The following is a 21,609-nucleotide window of genomic DNA, read 5'->3' as shown; positions in this document are numbered from 1 at the left end:
AATGCAGTTTGGTGCAGCCACTATGGAAAACAGTATGGAGATTCCTCAAAATACTAGGAATAGACTTACCGTATGACCCAGGAATCCCGCTCCTGGGCATATATCCAGAAGGAACCCGACTTCAAAAAGGCACCTGTACCCCAATATTCATAGCAGCACTATTTACAATAGCCAAGACATGGAAACAGACTAAATGTCCATTAACAGAGGACTGGATAAAGAAAGATGTGGTATATTCATACAATGGAATACTATTCAGCCATAAAAGCTGACAATGTAACGCCATTTGCAGCAACATGGATGTTCCTGGAGAATGTCATTCTAAGTGAAGTAAGCCAGAAAGAGAAAGAAAAATACCGTATGAGATCAGTCATATAAGGAATCTAAAAAAAGAATATAAATACAAAACAGAAACAGACTCATAGACATAGAATACAAACTTGTGGTTGCCAAAGGGGAGGAGGTGGGAAGGGATAGACTGGGAATTAAAAATTTGTAGATACAGACAAGCATATGTAGAATAGATAAACAAGATTATACTGTATAGCACAGGGAAATATATACAAGATCTTTTGGTAGCTCACAGCGAAAAAAAAATGTGACAATGAATATATGTATGTTCATGTATAACTGAAAAATTGTGCTCTACACTGGAATTTGACACAACATTGTAAAATGACTATAACTCAATAAGTTAAAAACAAAAAAAGAAAATTGGAGAGAAAAGCTGCAATGCAATGAAAAGGTGAATAGAACTAAAAAAAAAAAACTGATAATAATTCTCATTCCATTCATCAAGTGGGGATAAGGAACATAGCTCTGACAAAAGGGAAAAGGGCACTCTATGCATAGTCAAAGCATAGAGATTGACGTATAACCAAAACAAACAAAAACTGAATTTGGAGCTTAAAAAAAACCTCCATCATTGACTTTATGAATTACATGCTTAAAAGTTATATCTTGACTTTTAGCTCTGGGAGAAACCAGACAGAAATAAATAGACACTTGGGAAATAGAGGAATCTAAGTATGTCATCATCAGGTCATCATTTAAGGACTCAGTTTCTTAAGACTTTGTTTTTTGGATAAAACAAAATGTAAGCAGTTATGACATGTGGTAAACTAGGGTAAATATGACTTTTTTATTGGTTATAATATATGAAACCTTAAGAGTAAAACCCATGCTTCCACATAAACACAATGGACAGAAAGTACAATGTACACTGGAATCATCAGATTTTCACCTAACATCTATTTAACTTCCACTTGTAGCAGAGCGAGAGTATACAACTATGTGTGAATGAGTACTTTTTTTAAAAAACACATGCAATTCGCCACAATCATTCTGTTGGCTGTTACAATGAATATGCACGTGCCCTGGACAAAGCCTGAGATGGGAGATATGACGATGCTATTCCCTCAGCTGCTCTTCAGTTTTCATGTGACTCTCATACTATGAATACTTCAAACACTGAGTATGATTTTAATGTTTAAAGATGTACTGTGGTCCTCAGTGCTCCATCAGGTACTAAAACAGTCTATTCTTACACTGGATAGAAAAAAACTGATCTTTCTGAGAGACCACATGGCAGCCTCTAAGTCTCACAGACTTTTCAATGGCATTTTTGAACAAGCTTAATTTTTGCTTTATGCATTGACTTCAAAAACCTAACTTCATAGAACTACTATATAATAGAACTGTAAATTTGAACCTGTCAGTAACAACAGTTTTCTGAACCAAGTAAATAAAACTGATACTTTAATTTCCATTTAGTAAACACTCAAGACATCTTAAAATTCCCAAATTATGACTAATATCAAGCTTCTTTTCCCACATATCATCTCTCTTTTGTTAAATTCTGTTCAACGAATATTTTTGAGCAATCAAAAACCAGAAGCGAAGGAACACAAAGACGAAAACTCGTATTACCTTCCCCAGTGCAGCTGATAATGCAGTGATTCTCACTGCTTTGGAGCATTACAGACCCTTGAGAAACTGATAAAATCTATGGACCCTATCCCCAGAAAAAAAAATGCACACAACATTCAAAAATTTGCATAGAATTTCAAGGAGTTACTGTTCACCTGGGATCCATTTATGGCTTTTTTAAGATATATGGACCACTAGGGTTAAGAACTCCTGGTCTAGTGGAATATAACTTTTTTGTTTTAGGAGTGATGGGGATAATTTCAAAGTAAATTCAAAAACAAATACACAAGATGATATAAAACCATGTGGACAGTATAGCATAGGGACAAAGGTCCCATGTCAGAAGTCAGATTACCTGTACTCAAATCGTGGTTCTGCCACTTACTGACTTCGGACAAGTTTCTTAACTTCCTTATGTACAGAGAATAAAAATACCTGGTTCTCAGGATTGTTTCAAAAATCAAGTGAAATAATGCATGCAAAATTTAGCACAGTGCCAAATGAGAGGCACACATACAAGCAGAAACTCAGAATCCTTTGAGTTGATTCCTAAAGTCTTTACAGTCCTAGTCCACATACAGCCTCAGAATAAACAGTCAGTTTCTTAAGACTGTCTTTGTCACCAAAAGAGCCCAACTAAAACATCATCTTCTCTCAAACCCACTGCCCAAAGCAGCTGAAGACTTCTAAAACTCTTTCAAACTCTAAGGTGATCTTATAAGGCAAAATGTTTAAACCTTTAAGTTCATCTGCTCTTAATTCATTCAGTGTAAACTCCCTTCCTCCAGTACCAGGACTTATTAACAAAAATAGACAAAAAGAAAAGTATGGCAACAACCCTGTAATAAACTGATAGAAAAAATTCTTGTAAATTAAAGCCCAAGATAACATGTTTATTTACATTCATATTATGTCTACTCTAGTTAGCAGACTGACTTGTTAGAATATTGATTTACTACTTTAAGCTATTTCTTTTTTTTTTTTCCAAATTATACAATCTACTATATAGGCTATTTAATCTTGCTTTTTAAACATCAAAATCCATATACCACGTGAATGGATTTTTATTTAACTCCAGTACTTGTACTATGGCTTTTCATCACTACGCAGTTATTAATGAACCTCAGTATCTTTTACTCTACATAATCCCCACAAAATTTATTATCAAAAAAGAATTTTAAAGAAGATAGGAGGTGTTTGCTTAAAAAAATAAAATAAGCAATCTAAAGCAACCCAACAGAATATTTTACTATTTTTAAAAATGTATTTGGACTGATACTCTGCCTACAACAAAATTCAGGCAAGGACACTAAATCACTCCAGTTTCTCTCATTTTCTAACTCAAATATAACAGACTTGTTTTTTTAAAGTACTAGATATTTTCAAAGTAACTGGGTGATGTCTTTATCCTTTTTCCTTCTTGGATGACAGTATTAATATAATTTATAACTTTTATACATTAATATCAACCTACTATAATTTTTAAAATTTAAATTACAAATCAAATTTTTAAAATTTAAATAAAATGCAAATTTTCCTAAACAATGCTTACTTCTAAAGTTATATCGTTTAGATAAATGAAAAATATTTCTTCACACTAAAAAGCAGTGAGGAAAAATGAAAAAGAAATCTCTGGAGCAAGGAATACTTGTGCCAACATTATGATTTGTGATCTTAGGCAAGTCACCCTCTCTGAGATTCTAGTAACCTAATGTAAAATGGGATGTTTTGTGACTATGCAAAGCAATCTGGAAAGAAAAGAGATTAGCAAATCTTAGCTTTTTCTTCTTTTCCCAGTCCTTGCATGGAATAAAATAAACAGCACCCAATTTACAAAATAACACAATATACCACCAGTCCATTCTTCATTCGCCTCTGCCATGGAGCTACTGGGAAGAAATGACAAGAGTTCTTAGAAAATCTGTGAGTTAGGAAGAGATGAAAGGGAAAACCCCAAGGCAAGGCTCCCTGCCAAAAATCTTTTTACAATATCCAAATTTTACACTGACTGCCAAAATTTCACTAATCAGAGAGGGAACCTGGATTAATAAAGATTTTATATTTAAAGTACAATCACCTTGGAGAAGATTAAAGGGCTTTTCCCAGTTGATAGGCTGGTCAGCCAGTCATTTAAACATTACAGCTGGTCCCCTGTCACTATGAATGTCTTGAAAACAAATTCTGCAATATAACCAGTATATATAATTTCCTTAAAACATGCTTTAAGCAATGTTTCTCCACTTTTTAAGCAAAAGGACCTCTTCATTTGTATCAAGAAGTTCAGATCCCCAAATAGTATTTTTAGCATTCACATACTAAGAAAATATGACAAAATTCTACCATGAATATATAATTTTTTTGTATTCTAATCATAGCAGTATTGATATACATTTGAAAAATAATAGCACAATGTGAGAAGTACAAATCATTTGTTAGGTCTTCAGACAATACCTTGTAACGGGTGGAATTCTCAAAATGTTCTCAGCCCATAAGTTAAGAACTACTTGACCTAACTTCTAACCAAAAAATGTAGACAACCCAACCACTACACATATAAGAATGAAGGATAATTTAGAGAGGCTGGGGTAAGCTGATTCTATGCTGGCTCAGTCCTCACTAAAGATAGTCACATTATCAAATTTTATCATAAAATCATATAATTTTTATTACCAGAATTCTATAACATTGTGAATTAATTCAGTCAAATGGGTTTCCCTATCATTTAGCTAAAAATAGCTGAAGTGACAAATTAAAAGGAGTTGTGATTTGGTAAAGGGGGAGGAGGGTATGTGAAAGAGAAATGCAGTATATATAGTACAACAGTTAGAGGGTGAGCTTTCAAGTCATACTGCCAGGGTTCAACCAACAGCATAACTCCATAACTCCCCTTTCTGACCTATAACCCTGCAAAAAGTAATTGGCCTAATCCTCAATTACAAATTCTTCATTTGTCATGTTATGTAAAAAATGCTTAACACTAAATGTTTATACTTGCCAAGCACCCAATAAATGGACCTACTGTTTATTACAGGGCATTAAGCTACATGAAATAAGTAAGAGAATTTCAAATTCTGAATGATCTCATTTGTCTGTGGAGTCTTAAAAAATCAAAACTCATAGACACAGAGAACTGACTGGTGGTTGTCAAAGGCAGAAGAAGGGAGGTGCGTGAAATGAGTGAAGGTGATCAAAAGGTACAAACTTCCAGTTATAAGATGAATAAGTCCTGGGGATCTTATATACAATATAGTAACTATAGTTTACAATACTGTACTGTATAACTGAAAGTTGCTAAGAGAGATCTTAAAAGTTCCCATCACAGGAAAAAAAAATTGTAACTATATGGTGATGGATGTTACCAAAACTTACTGTAGTAATCATTTCACAAAACATGCATATATCAAATCATTATGTAGTATACCTTAAACTAATACAGTGCTATATGTCAATTATATTTCAATTTTTTAAGAAAAAGAAAAAAATTTAAAGTACTCAGCATTTAGATGTTTAATCAAGATCACACTAGAACAGCAGGAAGCTTAGGCCAGTATAAGAACAGGAATTAAGAGATGGAAAAGTATAAAAAAAACTTGAAAAGCCAATAATTAACTTACTTCTTCCTCATCCAACTCCCACCAAACATGATCCACTGCTCTGAGAACCTAAAACTTACAATACTATATTAGTGATAAAGTAGGATTTTTTCATTGAAGTACAGTTGATGCATAATATTATGTAAGTTACAGGTGTACAATGATCCAGCATTTTTAAAGGTTATAATCCACTACTAATTATTATAAAATATTGGTTATTCCCTGTGTTATACAATATATCCTTATGCTTATTTTATACATAATAGTTCGTACTCTTAATCACCTCCCCCTTCCCCTCTTCCCACTGAAAATATTATAGAGAACACTATTCAAGGCATACTCTAAGACTCAAAAATTTGTAACTGTTAGATCTCATGCAACCAACAGATAATAATAATAGTTCAAGGACAGTCTAGACCTGTGCTATCCAATACAGTAGTCACTAGTCACATGAGACCACTGAGCAGTCGAAATTTAGCTAGTATGAACTGAGACAGACTGTGACTGTAAAATAGGCTGTTAGTACAAAAAAAAGAAGTAAAAATCTCTAATTTTTATACTGATTCTATGTTGAAATGATAATATTCTAGATTAAGTACGATCTTTTATTAAAGTTAATTTCATCTGTTTCCTTCTACATTTTAATGTGGCCACTAGAAAAATTAAAATTACATATGTGGCTTGTATTCTGTTTCTATCAAACAGCTCTGATCTCAAATCACAACTTTGATACAATTTCAAACGCAAAATGGGATGAAAATTTCATTATGTGCTTTATACCAATTATCTAGGAGATTAAAGATCCTGATGCACTTTGAATTCCTTGTAATTTAAGTAGCTTGATTTTAATGTTTATCAAATTCATTTTATTTTTTTATACCCCTCAATCTCTTAATTACCCTTGTTTAATACATTGTCCTATTCATAGGGACACACCCCATCTTCCCATATTAGCAGTAACAGTACTTATGGTATCTTACAAACTAGGCCATCCTTCTCTACCAGCTGCACGTACTGTCTGTTCTTCAGATAATGTTAACAGAAGCTTACTCTAAGACCTGTCTACATTCCTAAGAAATGTCTTTCTGTCTGAAACTCACTACTATACTTTTGATTAAAGCAATGTATCCCATCCCTGATGTTCCTATCAGCAAATCTACTTTGTAGTGGTCAACGAGGTTAAAATCTATTTTCAAATTGTGCTTCATAACCTATTAAATTAATATAACGGCAAGGAAAAGAACATTCTTTTCAGTGCCTAGAGATAAGACACTAATTAGGTAATGTAAAAAGATGACTCCTTTTATCTGTGCAGACAGCTTGAGAGAAAGTTTTTAAAATACTGATAAGAACTATAAAGTTAACCAACTCTTCTATCACTTATTAACATTACTGACAGGACATGTCATAGTCTGAACACATGCTGCTTAAATTAGACTACTTTAGCTGGGAAATTCTAACCTATAGTATTAAAAATACACAACTATACATCACTTCAAATTTCTCCAAAACATTTCCATCAGCATTATCACATCAGTTCCCTACAAAAGTCACTGGCTGGAAATAAAGTTGATTTTACTATCCCTTCATTTGACAGATACAAAAATCAAGGTCCAGAGGTTATAAGTGACTTACCTGCCCAAATAAAGTTAGTAGGTGAGAAAAGATACGTAAGAAAACTGCTGCTCAAGGGCTAAGACTGTGGACTCTAACATCAGATCATGGGTTCAAATGCTGGCTGATCATGGTTTCAAAAGTAGCTGTGGGATGTTAGACAAGTCACTCCTAACCTTATTTCCTCTATATTTCAGTTTTCTCATGGTAATAGTATTAGTAGTTTCCCTCATGAAGATTAAGATAAAGTGCTCACACAAGGAAGATTCTCAATAAATGCCTTTATCGTTTAAGGCTTTAGAATCTGAAAGAAGGGACATTTTAAGATGGCATTTTTTAAAAAACAAAGTTAAGACTTTTTGTCATAAGCATAAGCACATTTCTAGAACATCCTGAACCATAATCATAAACATTTCAAACTGATAACATTTTCATTTTTGGCAAATTCATTCTTCATGTCTCTTCCTTTTTTTACTTTTTAAATTACTTCAAAAATCCTGTAAGAAATGAAACTATTTCTTCTGTTTAGAGTATACATTGTGGTTAACTTTATCATAGGACATATTCAAATTTGCAGAAACTAATTTTTAAAGTCATGTTTCCCAAGTCACAATATACAAATATGAAAAAATGCTGTACAGCAACCAAATCTCAATTCCAAAGACTAACTAGTGCACAAATATTTAGGAAAAAAGAGAATGCCACCACAATGTGAGGGGAAGGGAGGCAGTATGCTGGGGGGAGAGTATCCACTCCTATAGTTCTAGAAAGTACATACTCAACTTCTGCTATCACATAGTAGTTGCTCAATAAATAATTAATGAGTAAGTGAGTGAATGGATGAATGAACAGGAGAAACTTAATAAATGTTTCTTCAAGTGAACTAAATTAAACAAGAAAGCATTATGATAACCACGGGAGGTATCCTTCTAAACACAGGAAATCATTAATAAGGCTGACCAAGATTCTAAACCATAGCCTAGGGACTAGAAGAAACAGATATTCTAAGATTTCCCCCCTCCTAATTAATTTCAATGGCCTTCTTTATATTTAAGTTTAAAAAATTATACCCAGGGAAATTCCTACAGAGCAAAACTTCCTTTATAAGTATAAAGTACTTTCAGTAATTAGCCACAATCAGCAAATTCCTTTTGTACATATATACCTATAAAAGGGGTCTCTAAAGCAAAACAAAACTGATGTTCTGCTATGTGTTAAAATGTCCAATGGTCCTAAAGGATTTTTTTCTATTCATGAATATTCAGAGCAGGAAAGCAACTGTTAGTGCATACTTATCAATCAGTTTAGAACAGCTCAACAAACCTCCTGCAGAGTTTTGCACCTGAGTCTTGTTTCTAAATGTTAGTTTGTCATTTGATACCAACATAGTTATAAAGATGAATGAAGTTGTCTGGAAAAAACATTTTAAGTGAAAAGCTATGTATGGGCATAGAGCAATTAACTCTGCTACCCGGGCAAAACAAGAGGTATAATTTTAAACTCTATACCTCTAGAAATAAAGAAGAAAATTAAGACGTTGTAAAAGGAATACTGATGGTTTCCACACAATAGACCTGTCTGTTATCCTATTTTCAGACATTATTACTTCTGTTAGTATAAATTTTTATAATCACTTTAAAAGCTAATTTTCTTAGAAACATATTTTCAAAGGAATGATGTAAAACACATAAAATTTAATTATACGATGTTAGACAAGTAAATATTAAAACCTAAACACCTTCTTCCTGGTCAACTCTTGTTTAAAAATTATTTCTGACAGTGCTGTTAATAAAGAATATTAATTAGATCACTTTTTTTTAAACAATCACTTGTGTGACTCAGGTTAAAACATGCGTTATTAAAACAGCAAAATTCAAATACACTATTATTGGTTCACTTTAAAATCTGTTAAAAATAAATTCTGAGCATGAAAGTCAAAATCTAAAGTTATGAGACAATAATTGTTATAACAATTTATACAATTAGTATTGGGCTGGGTTCCCAAATTAAGTAGTCACATTGTTCAGCATATAATAAATTAATACAGGATTAGAACAAAGATATACCACTAGTAATATTTTCATAAACAAGTTACTGCTACTTGTCATATATTGTACAGATTTCCAATAGTTTAAGGCAAATTTCATTTTTAAATTACTATGAACTAGATTAAATACCTCTTTGCACTGAGGTCCCATCTATTTAAGTAAAATATTTTTCAGATGGGTAAAAATACAGATTAATTAATCAGCAAGGAGAAGCTAGTTTTAAAACTTCTTAACTCTTCTGAGGAATCATAATTTTTTCAAACATCCTGGAAATTGTAGAATGCTTCATTCTCCAAAAAACAAATATAAGCATAGGGAAACTACATAGTTTATTTAAACGGTGCAAAAAAAGGAGAACAAATGTACTATACTTAAGGATTTTTACATCTTGAAAATGAACAATGGAAAATGTAAGTTTTAAAGTGGTAATACAAATCAGAGGATCACTTTCCCCACCAGTTTTGAAGCTGTGCAAATCTTTTAAAAACAAGAAATAGTATCATATTCTTCATAGTTTTACATATTATAGATTATAATTTGTATTATAGTGTAACAGATTGCTCTCTTCATATATCAATGAACTAATATAAAACTTCAAGTAAAGATAAATAGTTCCACATGACTCCTAATTGTTGAGTGAGCACAAATTTATACTTTCTTGCCCTAATGTCTTTGGGTTTCACAGATTATCCTTGGCACTTCTAGGACTTCATGCATTAAGCTGCTTCACCCATCCATATCCTTCACAATTTTCTAGATAATAATAATAGTAGAGAACAGATACAGGGTCCCTATGAACTTATCACATACTAAAAGGCAATCTAGCAGAGTGGCTAAGAGCCACTGAGTCAGAATGCTGCCTCTGCACTCACTCGCTACATAACCCTGGGCGAGTTATATAATCTTTCTGTGTCTCAGTTTCTTTATCTACAAAATGGGATAAATACCTGCTTCATGAAGATTACATAACAATTATAATGGTTTAGGCTCAGTGCCTGGCACAAAGTGCTACGTAAGGGTAGTTATTACTATTATTACTATATGTCATGTACTGAACCAAGCACTTTACATGCATTATTTAATTCTCACTTAACTCTATTTTACACATGAGGATATTGAGGTTTACAGTGGTTCAACAAGTTGCCGTTAATAAAAAAGCAACAAGTGGAAGGGCCCAAATTCAAACCCAGGTCTGTCTCATTAATGATGTAAGCCCTTGTATCTATGATAATGTTTCCTCAAACTAGACTCCACAAGAAAGTCACAAGTTTTCACTCTGATGATTTTTATTTTCAATTATTCTAGAGATAATTTTCAGATGAAATACATTTTCAAATAGATTTTAATTTCTTAAATCATCAAACTGGAGAGGTATCCAAACCCCTGGTGTTTCCAGGAATATTCTTAAAAGATCTAGGATTTTTTTTTTCCTTCCATAGTCAACTTTTAAAAACTTCAAGCCTCACATTCAGCTTTCATTCAAGAACAAGGGCAACAACTCACTGCCCTCATTTTTTTTGCCCTCATTCTTGAAGAATGAAAACTATTTTTCAAAATCCTTATGCCTATTTCACTATAGATACTAAGATTTGGACCTTTTGACTAATCTAATTACTTGAAAAAGTAAAAATATATTTTCTTTAAAAACTGTGGTACCCTTTGTAACACTTTGTCCTGTCTTGAAAAAGAAAATACACTAAAAGAAAAAATAAACATTAAAAAGGTTATATATTTCTTTAGTAAACATTAAACATTCACATTAAGCAATAGTCTCTCATCTTTAATCCAATTATGTAACTACAATAGCCTACAGGATATTTCTACTTGAGTAAGTCAAAAAATAAGCTCTCCCAAAACTCATTTGCTCTATACCACCTTTCTCCAAAAATAGATCCTTTTTCAACATGTCTAATTCCTGTCAGTGGTACCACTATTCTCTCAGTCATCCAGGCTCATGACCCTATGGTCAAGAGAGAAATGGGACTCATGCGCAGAACTGAGTGAAAAGCCTGTGCCCTTACCAGTGTACTCAATTCCTCCCACAGAAACATCACCTCAAGGAGCTGTAATCTGGCACAGTGGACATACAGTTATAATACACTGAAATAAATGCTGTGAAGGATGCGTAAGATCTTATTTGAGTAGAGAATAAAGGGGCAAACTCTAGGGTAAAGAGGATAGGGAGTCAAAGAAGATAGCCAGAGGTGACACTTCTAAGAATGAATAGCAGTTAACAGAGAGGAAACAACCTTCCCAGAGAACAAAACAATACGTACAAAGGCACAAAATTTCATGATATATTCAGTGAAAACCAAGGTTCCAGAAAGTTCCAGTCTTCCAGAAAGTAAACTGTGATAAAAGGAACTGGTAGGAAATGAAGCTAGAAAAAGCAGGTACACTCAAATCATGAACAGTTTAGCCAAGGAGTTTAGATTTTAACCAATAAGTAAGGAAAAGCCATTGAGTAATTTTAAGCATGGATGAATTATTGCATTTTTATTTTAGAAATATTGCTCTGCCACTAAAAAATGGACTTGAAGAGCTACAGTCCAGAAGCAAGGACAACTGTTAGAAGGCCACCGAAACAGATCAGGCAAGAGACTAACCTAGAGCAGCGGGGATGGAGAGAAATGGATCAATTCAAAAGATAGGTAGTAGGCAGAACTATAGGACTAGGTAACCAGTTAGACTGAGGTTTGCAGTTTGGTAGGAAGATGGAGAAAAAGAAGGAATCTAGGCAAATTCCGGGTTTTTAGCTTGAGCTCTGGGTTGATGGAAATACCGTTAACTAAAACAGGGAACAGAGCAGAAGAAACAAGGTAAAAGGATGGAAAGGTGGTAGGTAAAGATGGTGTTGGTACTTCTGGTACATGCAGAAGAAACCATCTAACAAATGGTTAAGTCTAGCACCCAGGAGAGAAAAATCAAGGTGAAAATATAAAATTGGGAGGTATTAGCTGGGAGAGTGGATGAAACTGCCTAAGGAAACTGGTGGTCCAGAGACCACCAATATTTAAAGCACAGGCAGACAAGTAAAAGAAAATTAGGAGAGAGATGTGATATAGAAGTTTGGAAAGGAGAGAGTTTCATGAAGAAGGGAATTGTCAACAGATTGAATGTATCAAAGAATTGAGAAGAACTTGGATTTGGCAACTGAGTAAGTGGTGACAGAGAGGTTGCAGAGAATCAGATGGTAAAGAAAGCTAACTAGAAAAGGGTTGAATGAATGGCAGGGGAGGGAAGAGGTATTAATCTTGGCTGAGAAGAGAGTAAGAGCCAGAGGAGAAAACAGAGGGTTAAAGAACAACATTTTCAGGATGGCAGAGATTTTACTTTAGCATAGGATTAGAAAGGGACCAGAGAAGAGTGAGATTTTAAAATTATGCCTTTGTACTTAAACTTAGTATAAAGAAAGTTACTCATGATACGATACTGAGTGAAAAATCAAGTTGTAGAGTATGTATAGTATGATGTCACTTTAAATAAAATTTAGACTCCCTTCTTTGGCCTTCAAAGTCTTTAGGCCCTTTATAACCTGGCACTTGCCTGCTTTTGACTCCATCAAATGACATTCTCCCCCTCATTCACCATGCCCAGCCACACTGGCTGTTCTATTCTGATGCTTCAACATGTTAAGCTTTTTCTTACCACAGAGGTTTTGCATTTGCTGTTACTTCTGTCTATGATGCTCTTCTCTCTGTCATTGGCTAGTTTCTTTAAATCATTCAGACCTCATTTCAAACATCACTTCTTTAGAGAGACCTGCCCACCTGTATGTAGTATTACATACCCCTCTACTTCAGCCCTTCAAAGTTACTATAATTACCCTTATGTTAGCAACTATCACTATCTGAAATTCTTATTTGTTTACTTTTCCATTGTCCCACCTAGAATGAAAGCTCCATGAGAAGAGGGATTTCATCTGCCTTGTTCACTACATAACTCTACTACTTAAAATAGTGCCTGGCATATAGTAGACACTCTACTGTTGAATGAAAATGTATACGTGCACACAAACACACACACATATAAATGCATATATTTACCTGAAAAGCATTAAGAAAGTTCTGATTTATTATCTGAACTTATTTATACCAGGGGTAAGTGTGAGACTAGGAGGAGAAGTGTATAATATCTACTCATTTTTTGCTTCATGGATCTGTATTCAAATTTTCTACAAAAATCATGTTTGTAACTGAAAAAACACCTTTTAAATAATGATCATATGAGCCTAAGACAGTCAATCTATTCTGCTTCTCTATCTTCTACTTGGTGGGTTGTCATGACCGAATCTAACTGCAGGCTTATCCTTTAGTTGTTTTGGTAGGGCAGTTCAAAGTTAGAATCTTAAACCTTAGAGCTGAAAAGAACTTAAAAGATCATCTAAGCCAAACCCCTAGTTTTACAGATGAGAAAGTGGAGACATATTTAATAAAGGTAATTTAATTAACAAAACTAGGGAATCAATGAAAAGTTTTCAAAGATCAAATCATTAGGAACTATTTAAAAGGCTTATCTATTATATGCTATATGCAATTTAAATAACTAATAAAAGCTTACTAAGGCTTACTCTAACACATAACCTACAATCTTCCAGTGAAATCATTACTCAAAGTAAAACTGTTTCTTTAAGCACACTATTTGACCAATGAATCCTGTGGTTAAGCAATGGCTAAACATCATAATATGACAAAGGATACATAAACATAGGTAGTGAAATTATTCACCGTTAGGTGTGCAGACTAACTGAACTAACAAGCACTTCTTTCCACCAGGATATACAGCAGGTCAAGCATATAATACATTTAAGGATTCATTATACTTTGACTCAGATTTCTCTATCAATGTCTACAATGTGTATTTAAATAATTTAATAAAAATTAAATGTTGAAGAGGTAGGAAATACACTACTAAATATCATTTACAGAAACAATTCTCTTTACATATATACGGTAGTTCACCAGGAAAATGACAAATTTAATATAAACTTTTGAATAATACCACTTCACGTTTAACAACCTATCTCATTTGATCCTCACAACAACCTCATAGACAGCAGAAGTTATTACTCCCATTTAATACATAAGAATGAGGCTGAGAGGTTAAGGAACTTGACTAAGGTCATTTGGACAAGTCCTAGGACCCAGATCCTCTACCTCTTGGCCACTATTTTTTCCATCACCCAGGCTACCTCATATTTACCATTTATTAAAATGCAGATCACCTTATAATTTCCTTCCTTCCACATTGGTGGGGGGGGGTACCAAAGCTCTAGCAATCCAATCCTTTTCTATTGCATTTGAAATTTTAGTACTTAAGAGAATATTAGTCATTCATCTTAATAGTGACAAGAAAGATGTGACAGGTCATCTTAGTTGAGAATTATGCATATCAGTAATTCTGTATGTAATCCTACCAAGTAACTAATTATTTTCTTAATCCTAATAGAAGTATCCTTTTAGAAAATTCTCTACAAACAATATCCAAAGTAGAATGGGCTTTTTCACTGAAAAAAAAATCTGAAACCAAATTTTAGTCCTGTTACTCAATAGCTGTTCAACTGTGGATACATTTCTTAACTTTCTTGAGTCTCACTTTCTTTGTCTATAAAGTGATGATAACACCATTGGCCTCTGTGAGTTGTTGGGCAGATTCAGTGAGATTATATTTGTAAAGCGTTTAGTTCTTCGAAAATGGCCAGTTCACAGAACAGACCAATTCTGTTAGAGAAACAAACATGCAGACAGGTACTGCTCATAGGTAATGTCATTTACCCGAACTTTTACTAATTTAACTTCTTATGTGACCTTATTTCTTTTCTCTCTCAAATATCTGAGGCAGGACACAATATATCACTCTTGCAACCAGGGTACCAATTAAACTGAGTGCTGGATTTCAGTCCTCTTCTAATCCCTTTAGTTAAGGAATATTATAATCAATTATTTGACTATCTTAGAATTGGCTATAACCAAACCAAAGCTTATACTACTTTGGCTCCTATGCTTTAAGTCTGCTATCATTCACTAGTCTGAAATACAACTAGTAACAGTAAGCCAATTTTACAAATCATGATACACTGAATTCATGTTAGGTGAAAAGGGTAGGAAGTTTCAAGGGGTGAGGGAAAGGACCTAACATTGAGAAATTATGTATTCAGCAGGCCATCAAGCACTAAATAACTTTCTCTCTTTTAATCTTCCCCAGGCATCATTCTAATCAAGATTTGCATCGTTTTACAGATTATGCAAGGGAAGCTCAAACTCTGGCTCATTCCCCCTTGCTCAAGGTACACTAACCTACAGAAGGCTCTTGCTCAACTCAAGGCCTTTCCTCCTCTAATCTCTGCCCCAAATGCTCTCCTGACTCCTACACGGGTTTCTCCTTCTCCAAGTCTCACCTCAAATAGTACCTACTCTCATCATCTCTAAAACAGAGTATACCAATTACTCCAAGCTTATTTCCTTCATAGAACATAAAGTGATCAGTATTCACCTTCTTCCTATGTTGAATGACAGGGATACTTTGACTTTGACTTATCCCTACTGTATACTGAGTGCTCAGCACATAAATTGATGCTGGCTTAATGAATGAATGAACACACCTGCCTACAGCCATTTAGCAAGTTAAAAGGCAGGGCCTGGAAACCAATTCAGATTAATCTGACTGCAAACTACTGTACTGCACTGCCATAACTTTTTTCGCTGGTGGGAGGGGAGGTGCTTTGGGCTTGGAAATAATCCTTTTTAAACTTTAAAGAAATTATGGAACTACCTACACATATATTTAATACTACAAAATAACTAACCAGAGTTTCAAGAGATATTACATCGCCTTTTAGAACCACAACTCAATTTGGGAAAACAAAAACCAAACAAACAAAAAAAACCACTGTATGTACGATGCTCCTGAACAACCAAAACACCCCCAAACTATCGAGTAATTGGATTGGCACCCGCACCTCTGGTTATTTAAGGCCAAAAGAAAATTTAAGTTAAACACATAAATGCATTTTACTTAACAGGCTTACTTGTAATACTCTGTCATTTTGTAAGATGTTTTTAATTCCCACATATATCATACAGAAAAACCTTAAAAGTAGCCATGGGATTTTCATTCTGAGCATGGTAATCGTGTTCTTTCTTAAAGAAAGATGACAAAAATGCACTCAGTCTGTTGCATTTCACTATTAAACCATGCTCTTGCTGACAGAAATCACCTCAGGTAAAATGCCCAGTGCTGGTCAGAGCCCACCACTAACAACATGCCCTTTGTTGCCTTGCCCAAAGGGTTTAATACTTACTGCCGAGTCCTCCATCCTCGGATACTCCTGTCCCTCTCATTCCTAGGTAAGTCAGTCCCAATATGAGGAAAAATAGGCAGGCAGCAGTTAAGAGAAACATCGACAAGTAGTGGGCACTGAAACCCCCTGTAGGGGACACCTCCTCCCGTTTGAATTGCTGGAGAAGTTCCTCCTCAGGCTCGGAAAGCTTCGGTTTGCTGTAGGTGTTTTTCAGGTAGGTATGATTGGAGCCCGTATGATTGGAGTGATTGATCCTGAGTGAACTGGAGGCGGCCACCGCAGCACTGGGAGGGAGGCTGTTGGAAAAAATCCTGGGGGAGTCCACGCTGAAGGCCCCACCGCCGATATGATTATTGGTTTTAAGAAGGGAGCCTGTGGACGAATCCAAGGTTGAGTCCATGTCGGCGAGCGGCGGCGGCGGCGGCAGGAGAGGGGCCAGTTTCTTAGCGTTAACACGGTATCTAGGAATGGAGCCGGAGTCCAGTTGATCACACCCTCCTCCCTGCTCCGCCGCCGCCGCCGACTCCTCGAGGTTTCGGCTCCTGTCTAGACTCCCGGCGGCCGCCGCCCTGTCATTCATCGCGATTCCTCCCCCTCCCTGAACTGAGGTCTCCAGCCGGCCGCTGGCCGATTTCGCAGGCAGCGGGGAGAGAGGCTTACTATGGCCCCGCCTGGGCCGATGCCGGGAAAGGGAGTCGTCCTTCAATACCTGTCTGCTGGAGGCCACGTCGTCCTCCTCCTCTTCCTCCGAGTCCGAATAGTTTTCCCGGCAGCTGTAGGGGAGCAGCCGACTGCCATTCACGGTCCGGCCGGACCACAGCGGCTCCTCGGCCTCCGGGTCCCTGTCCTCGCCGTCCTCCCCCTCCTGCTCTTCGTCCTCCGCCGCCCCTTCTCTCCCCGACGGGCTCTGCAGCTCCGGAGCCGCCGGCCTCCTGGCCCCCCACCACGAGTGGGGCTTCCTCCGCTCGGCCGAGTGGCTGTTAGTCACCTCGCTGGCGGCCAGGGGCGCCGACGGCGGTTTGAGCCCGCGGTACTGGAGCGGAGCCCGGTCTTTTCTCCCGCCGCCGCCGGCCTGATCCCGGGGACTGGCCTCCACGTCCGACTCGTCCGAGCTGAAGCCCAGCAGCACTTTGCTGCCAGCCGTGGGGGCGGCCGAGGAGCCCCCGGGCCCTCCCAAGGGGCTCTCCGGGCCCGAAGCCGAGATCCGGCCCAGGCCCCCAGGAGTCCGTAAGTAGGAGAGGTCGCCCGAGACCGGCCGGACCCCCATCCCCACGGCCGCCGCCGCCGGTCCCGAGGCGACGACCGTGGCGGCTGCCGTGTTATTGTCATTACTGTTCCGCGTCTTGGTGCCGCGGCCCCCTGACCGGTGCTGCTGCTGCTCTTCCTCTCGAAGCTTCTTCAGCTTCTTGAGGTAGACCGGGCGGGTGCTCTCCGTCACTGGGCCAGGAGACAGGCCGTAACGGCGGAGCTGAGAGAAAAGCTCCTCATCCGAGAGCTGCTGAGGCGCCGAAGCCGCTGCCGCCGCCATTTTCTCTCCAGGGTGTTTTACAAGCTCCGCGCTACCGGAAGTGACGCGCCGCCCTAGACCCTGAACTAGACCGGGCTGCGTCGCCCTCCCAGCGCCGCTGGCGGCTTGGCCAATGGGAAGCGCGGGAGGAGCTCACCTGAGCGGGAAAGGGCCACCTGAGCGGCGCGCGGCTCCCGCGGCGGAGAGTTTTTCTGCGCCCTCACCTCGGGGTGCCAGCGCTTTCTTCCCCTCCCTTTCTGTCGTCTTCTCCCGCTGTTCTCCGCCCTGCCCTTCCCAGCGCCTTTCCCGGGAGCTGCCTCTTGTCAGACCACACCTTGATCTCTTCTTCCCAGGTTCCTGCCACCGGGCAGTAATAATTGAAGGGAAATCTGCCTCGAAGTTCATTGCATTAGTTTTCTTTGCATCCAGATTCCCGCTACCTAAAGCCTAAGGACTTAGGAAAAGCTTGCCGGCCAGACGGTTGGCAGCTTCCCTGTCTGACTCCTGGTTCTCTTTTCACTTTGTCTTTCCGCTTGACTTACCCGCCTCCCCCACCCCCGCCACCGCCCCCAAAAGAAGTGTTTCTCTCACTGCTCGTTTTGAGAAGCCTCTCCTCTTCGATTCCAAGGAAAAGATACAGAGTAAGCCAGCCCCAATACAATTTTCTTCAAGAGTAATGGCTATTCATTTCCTAGTTGGTTGTGAGGTATTATCATTTTTTCCTATTTTAAAATCAGGTAACCTCGATAGGTCGTCATTTTTGGAATTGAAAGAGCCTGTCACTTGCTTCATTTTATGACTGAAGAAAAGAGAACACGCTATCCTACTTATTTCCTTGCTAGCACCTTTCCAACCTATAGTTATTTGTTGTTTATTATTTTTATGAGTTTGTTTTCAAAATTGTTTTTGTTCATTTATTTATTTATTGTCTTATCCCTTTGAATTGTAAGCTTTATGAGCAGAGGAACTTTGCTTCACACCTTAGTGCCTGACACTAGAAGTTCAATAAACGTTTGTTGAACTAACTAATAAATCGCAAAGCTGGGATAGTGTGAAATGATTATTTTGACATGGGAGTAGTGTCAGATGAGGAGGAGAAACCTTCACATACAGTCAAAAACACAGAAACAATTAAAACCTGGATATCCAACTCTCTCATTTACAGAATAGGAAATGAATCCCAGAGAGATGAAATTTGCCCAACTTGGTAAAGAGCGCTTCCCTTTTCCTCCAACCCTGGCAGAAATGACCCTCCGTGAGTACTTAAACCCTAGCAGCTACACAGCAGCACCTGGCACACTATGATAATTTTTGTGGAATGAATTATTTTAACATATTACAGTATACACATCTGAACAGAAAAATGTGTTAATTAAAAGCACAGATACTGGCTTTTCAACATCCTGACTCCAACAGCAGAATAATACACAGTAACCTGAATTTTTGGCTTTTCTGAACAAAAGCTTGCCATCGTCTCAAAAACACTCTTACGTGGAGGCGCACTTCCTCATTGTTTATCAGGAGACTTTAAAATCTACAAATGTCCCTGAATTCTATGACTGTTAAGTACTTACAAGAGAGTGTGGCATAGTAAAATTTAGCCACTATGATGATAATGACTCAAAATTTATTACCATAATTGCCTGGGTGGGGAATCAAATGATTACAAGCATACTAGACCTGTGTCTCAGTATAGCAGAGTAGTTAAGCTGTGAGTTTGAAGTTAAGCAAAATTGGATATGGACCCAGCCTGTCACTTACTTTCAACATTTGTTCCACACGCTGCTGGCTCTTCAGGTAAGAATCATAGACGTCTGTTGGTTCAGCCTCTGATATGCAGAAACCTTTAAATATCCTATGAGGATTGTCAGACCATTTATATTTTCTGCCTTTGACTTTGAGCTTTAATCTTTCTGAGCCTTAGTTTCTGTGTAAACAAATGAAAGATGATAAACCTTCCTCAGAAGGCTATTTTAAGGATTGAATAAGAGTATGTCTGCATAATTCTTCATACCACACCCAACACACAGTGTGCACTGAATAAATGTTAGCCAATAATGTACAGCCAAGCATTGTGTGTGTGTTTGGGAACATGGCCCCTGAGAGAGAATTCCATGTAACAGCAGTTAAAGAAAATGCCACTGCACAGACAGAAATAGAAATGGTAAACCTTTGCTCAAGGCATTAATAATCACATTTAATAGTTAATAAAGATGAAGGGCTTTGGCAACCATAGTCCTTGGTCATTTCAGCCTTTGTGAGCAGAAAGTTTTGGATTGAACTAGGAAGCAAAGTTCTGGAGTCTCCAAGTTACATGACTTAGGGGGAAATCTTAGGTTCTTAGAACCTCAATTTATTCTTTTCTAAAATGTTGATAATGTTCCTCCTTGGGCACAAAATTAATATTCAATAAGTGTCTGTTAAGAAGGATGAATGAATACTGTAAGTGAAAATCCTGTTCAAATATGTTGATTACATGTTAGGTGTTATAGCCAGTTATCCATAACAATGAAAACAACACTTAGTATAAACTTTATACTTTGCGAAGAGCTTTTAAGAAAACTTTCCTCCTTGAAGATACTGAGGGCATGATTTATTGCATGAAACTATGTGGAGCTATAATTGCCCTTTATTTGAGTTTTTGAGCAGATCTGATACTTTCTCAGGAGAACCTTCACTGTCTCAGCACTGTCACTAAGTACTCACTTCCAGCATTCTCCTCATTTACCAATGGACCTTACTCCTGCTTCCAGATTGGCTAACTTGTAAAGCACGAGGCTCTAAATTAGCAAACTGTACCCACATTCTCTACAGGGAATGCAATCTCAAACTCACTCCTGCTCTACAGCTTCCAAAATTTTAACTAAGGGAAGCATTTAGGAAGCATTACAGAAGGATAGGATCTCTTCCTCTAGATATTTTTAATTTTATCTCTGCCTTAAGCTTGCCGGTCAGAAAAAAAGTGTAGCTTGGGCCACATTACTAACACCATACTCCTTCTGGTTCCTAGTAAAATACCTTTTCCCATATTGCCCTTTATAGTCATGACATCAGCTTATATTAAAGGACCTTCTAAAGAAAGATATGACTGAGCATTATGTTCAAATAAAGATATTAGTAAGGGTTGTTTCCTTAGAGAATGTCCTTTCTGGTCTCAGTATTAGAAATGGTGCACTTTTTCAGACAACTCATTTGTTTTGGTTTCAGATTGGTTTCACTTTTTATTTATTTATTTATTTATTTATTTATTTATTTATTTATTATTTTTTTTTATGGAAGTGAAATTCACATAACATAAAAATAACCTTTCAAAAGAGTACAATTAGTGGCATTTCGTACATTTTCAAAGTTCTACAACCACCACCTCTACCTGGTTCCAAAACATTTTCAACACTGTCAAGGGAGACTCCATACCCATGACGTTGGCATTCCCTGTTTCTTCCCCTCTCCAGCCCCTGGACCTAATCTGCTTTCTGTCTCTATGGATTTAACTATTCTGGATATTTCATACAAATGGAAGCATATAATAATGTGACCTTTTGTGTCTGGCTCCTTTCACTTAGCATTTTGAGGTTCTTCAGGATGTGGCAGGTATCAGTACTTCATTTCTTTTTATGG

General features: G+C 37.2%; 1 protein-coding gene across 1 annotated transcript in view; it reads right to left on the bottom strand.

Annotated features, from left to right (window-relative positions):
- Positions 1-18,048, bottom strand: part of LEMD3 (LEM domain containing 3) — a 57,266-nt gene extending 39,218 nt beyond the window's left edge. Inside the window, exon 1 of the mRNA XM_010970510.3 lies at positions 16,485-18,048. Coding sequence (XP_010968812.3) covers positions 16,485-18,012 — 1,528 coding nt within the window. The 5' untranslated portion in view covers positions 18,013-18,048. The remainder of the gene's footprint in view (positions 1-16,484) is intronic.
- Between the last annotated feature and the right edge of the window lie 3,561 nt (positions 18,049-21,609).

The sequence above is a fragment of the Camelus bactrianus genome, chromosome 12, assembly GCF_048773025.1.
Source record: "Camelus bactrianus isolate YW-2024 breed Bactrian camel chromosome 12, ASM4877302v1, whole genome shotgun sequence".
NCBI lineage: Eukaryota > Metazoa > Chordata > Mammalia > Artiodactyla > Camelidae > Camelus > Camelus bactrianus.
Note: the sequence above shows the minus strand (reverse complement) of the source record. Positions and strands in the feature narration are given on the sequence as shown.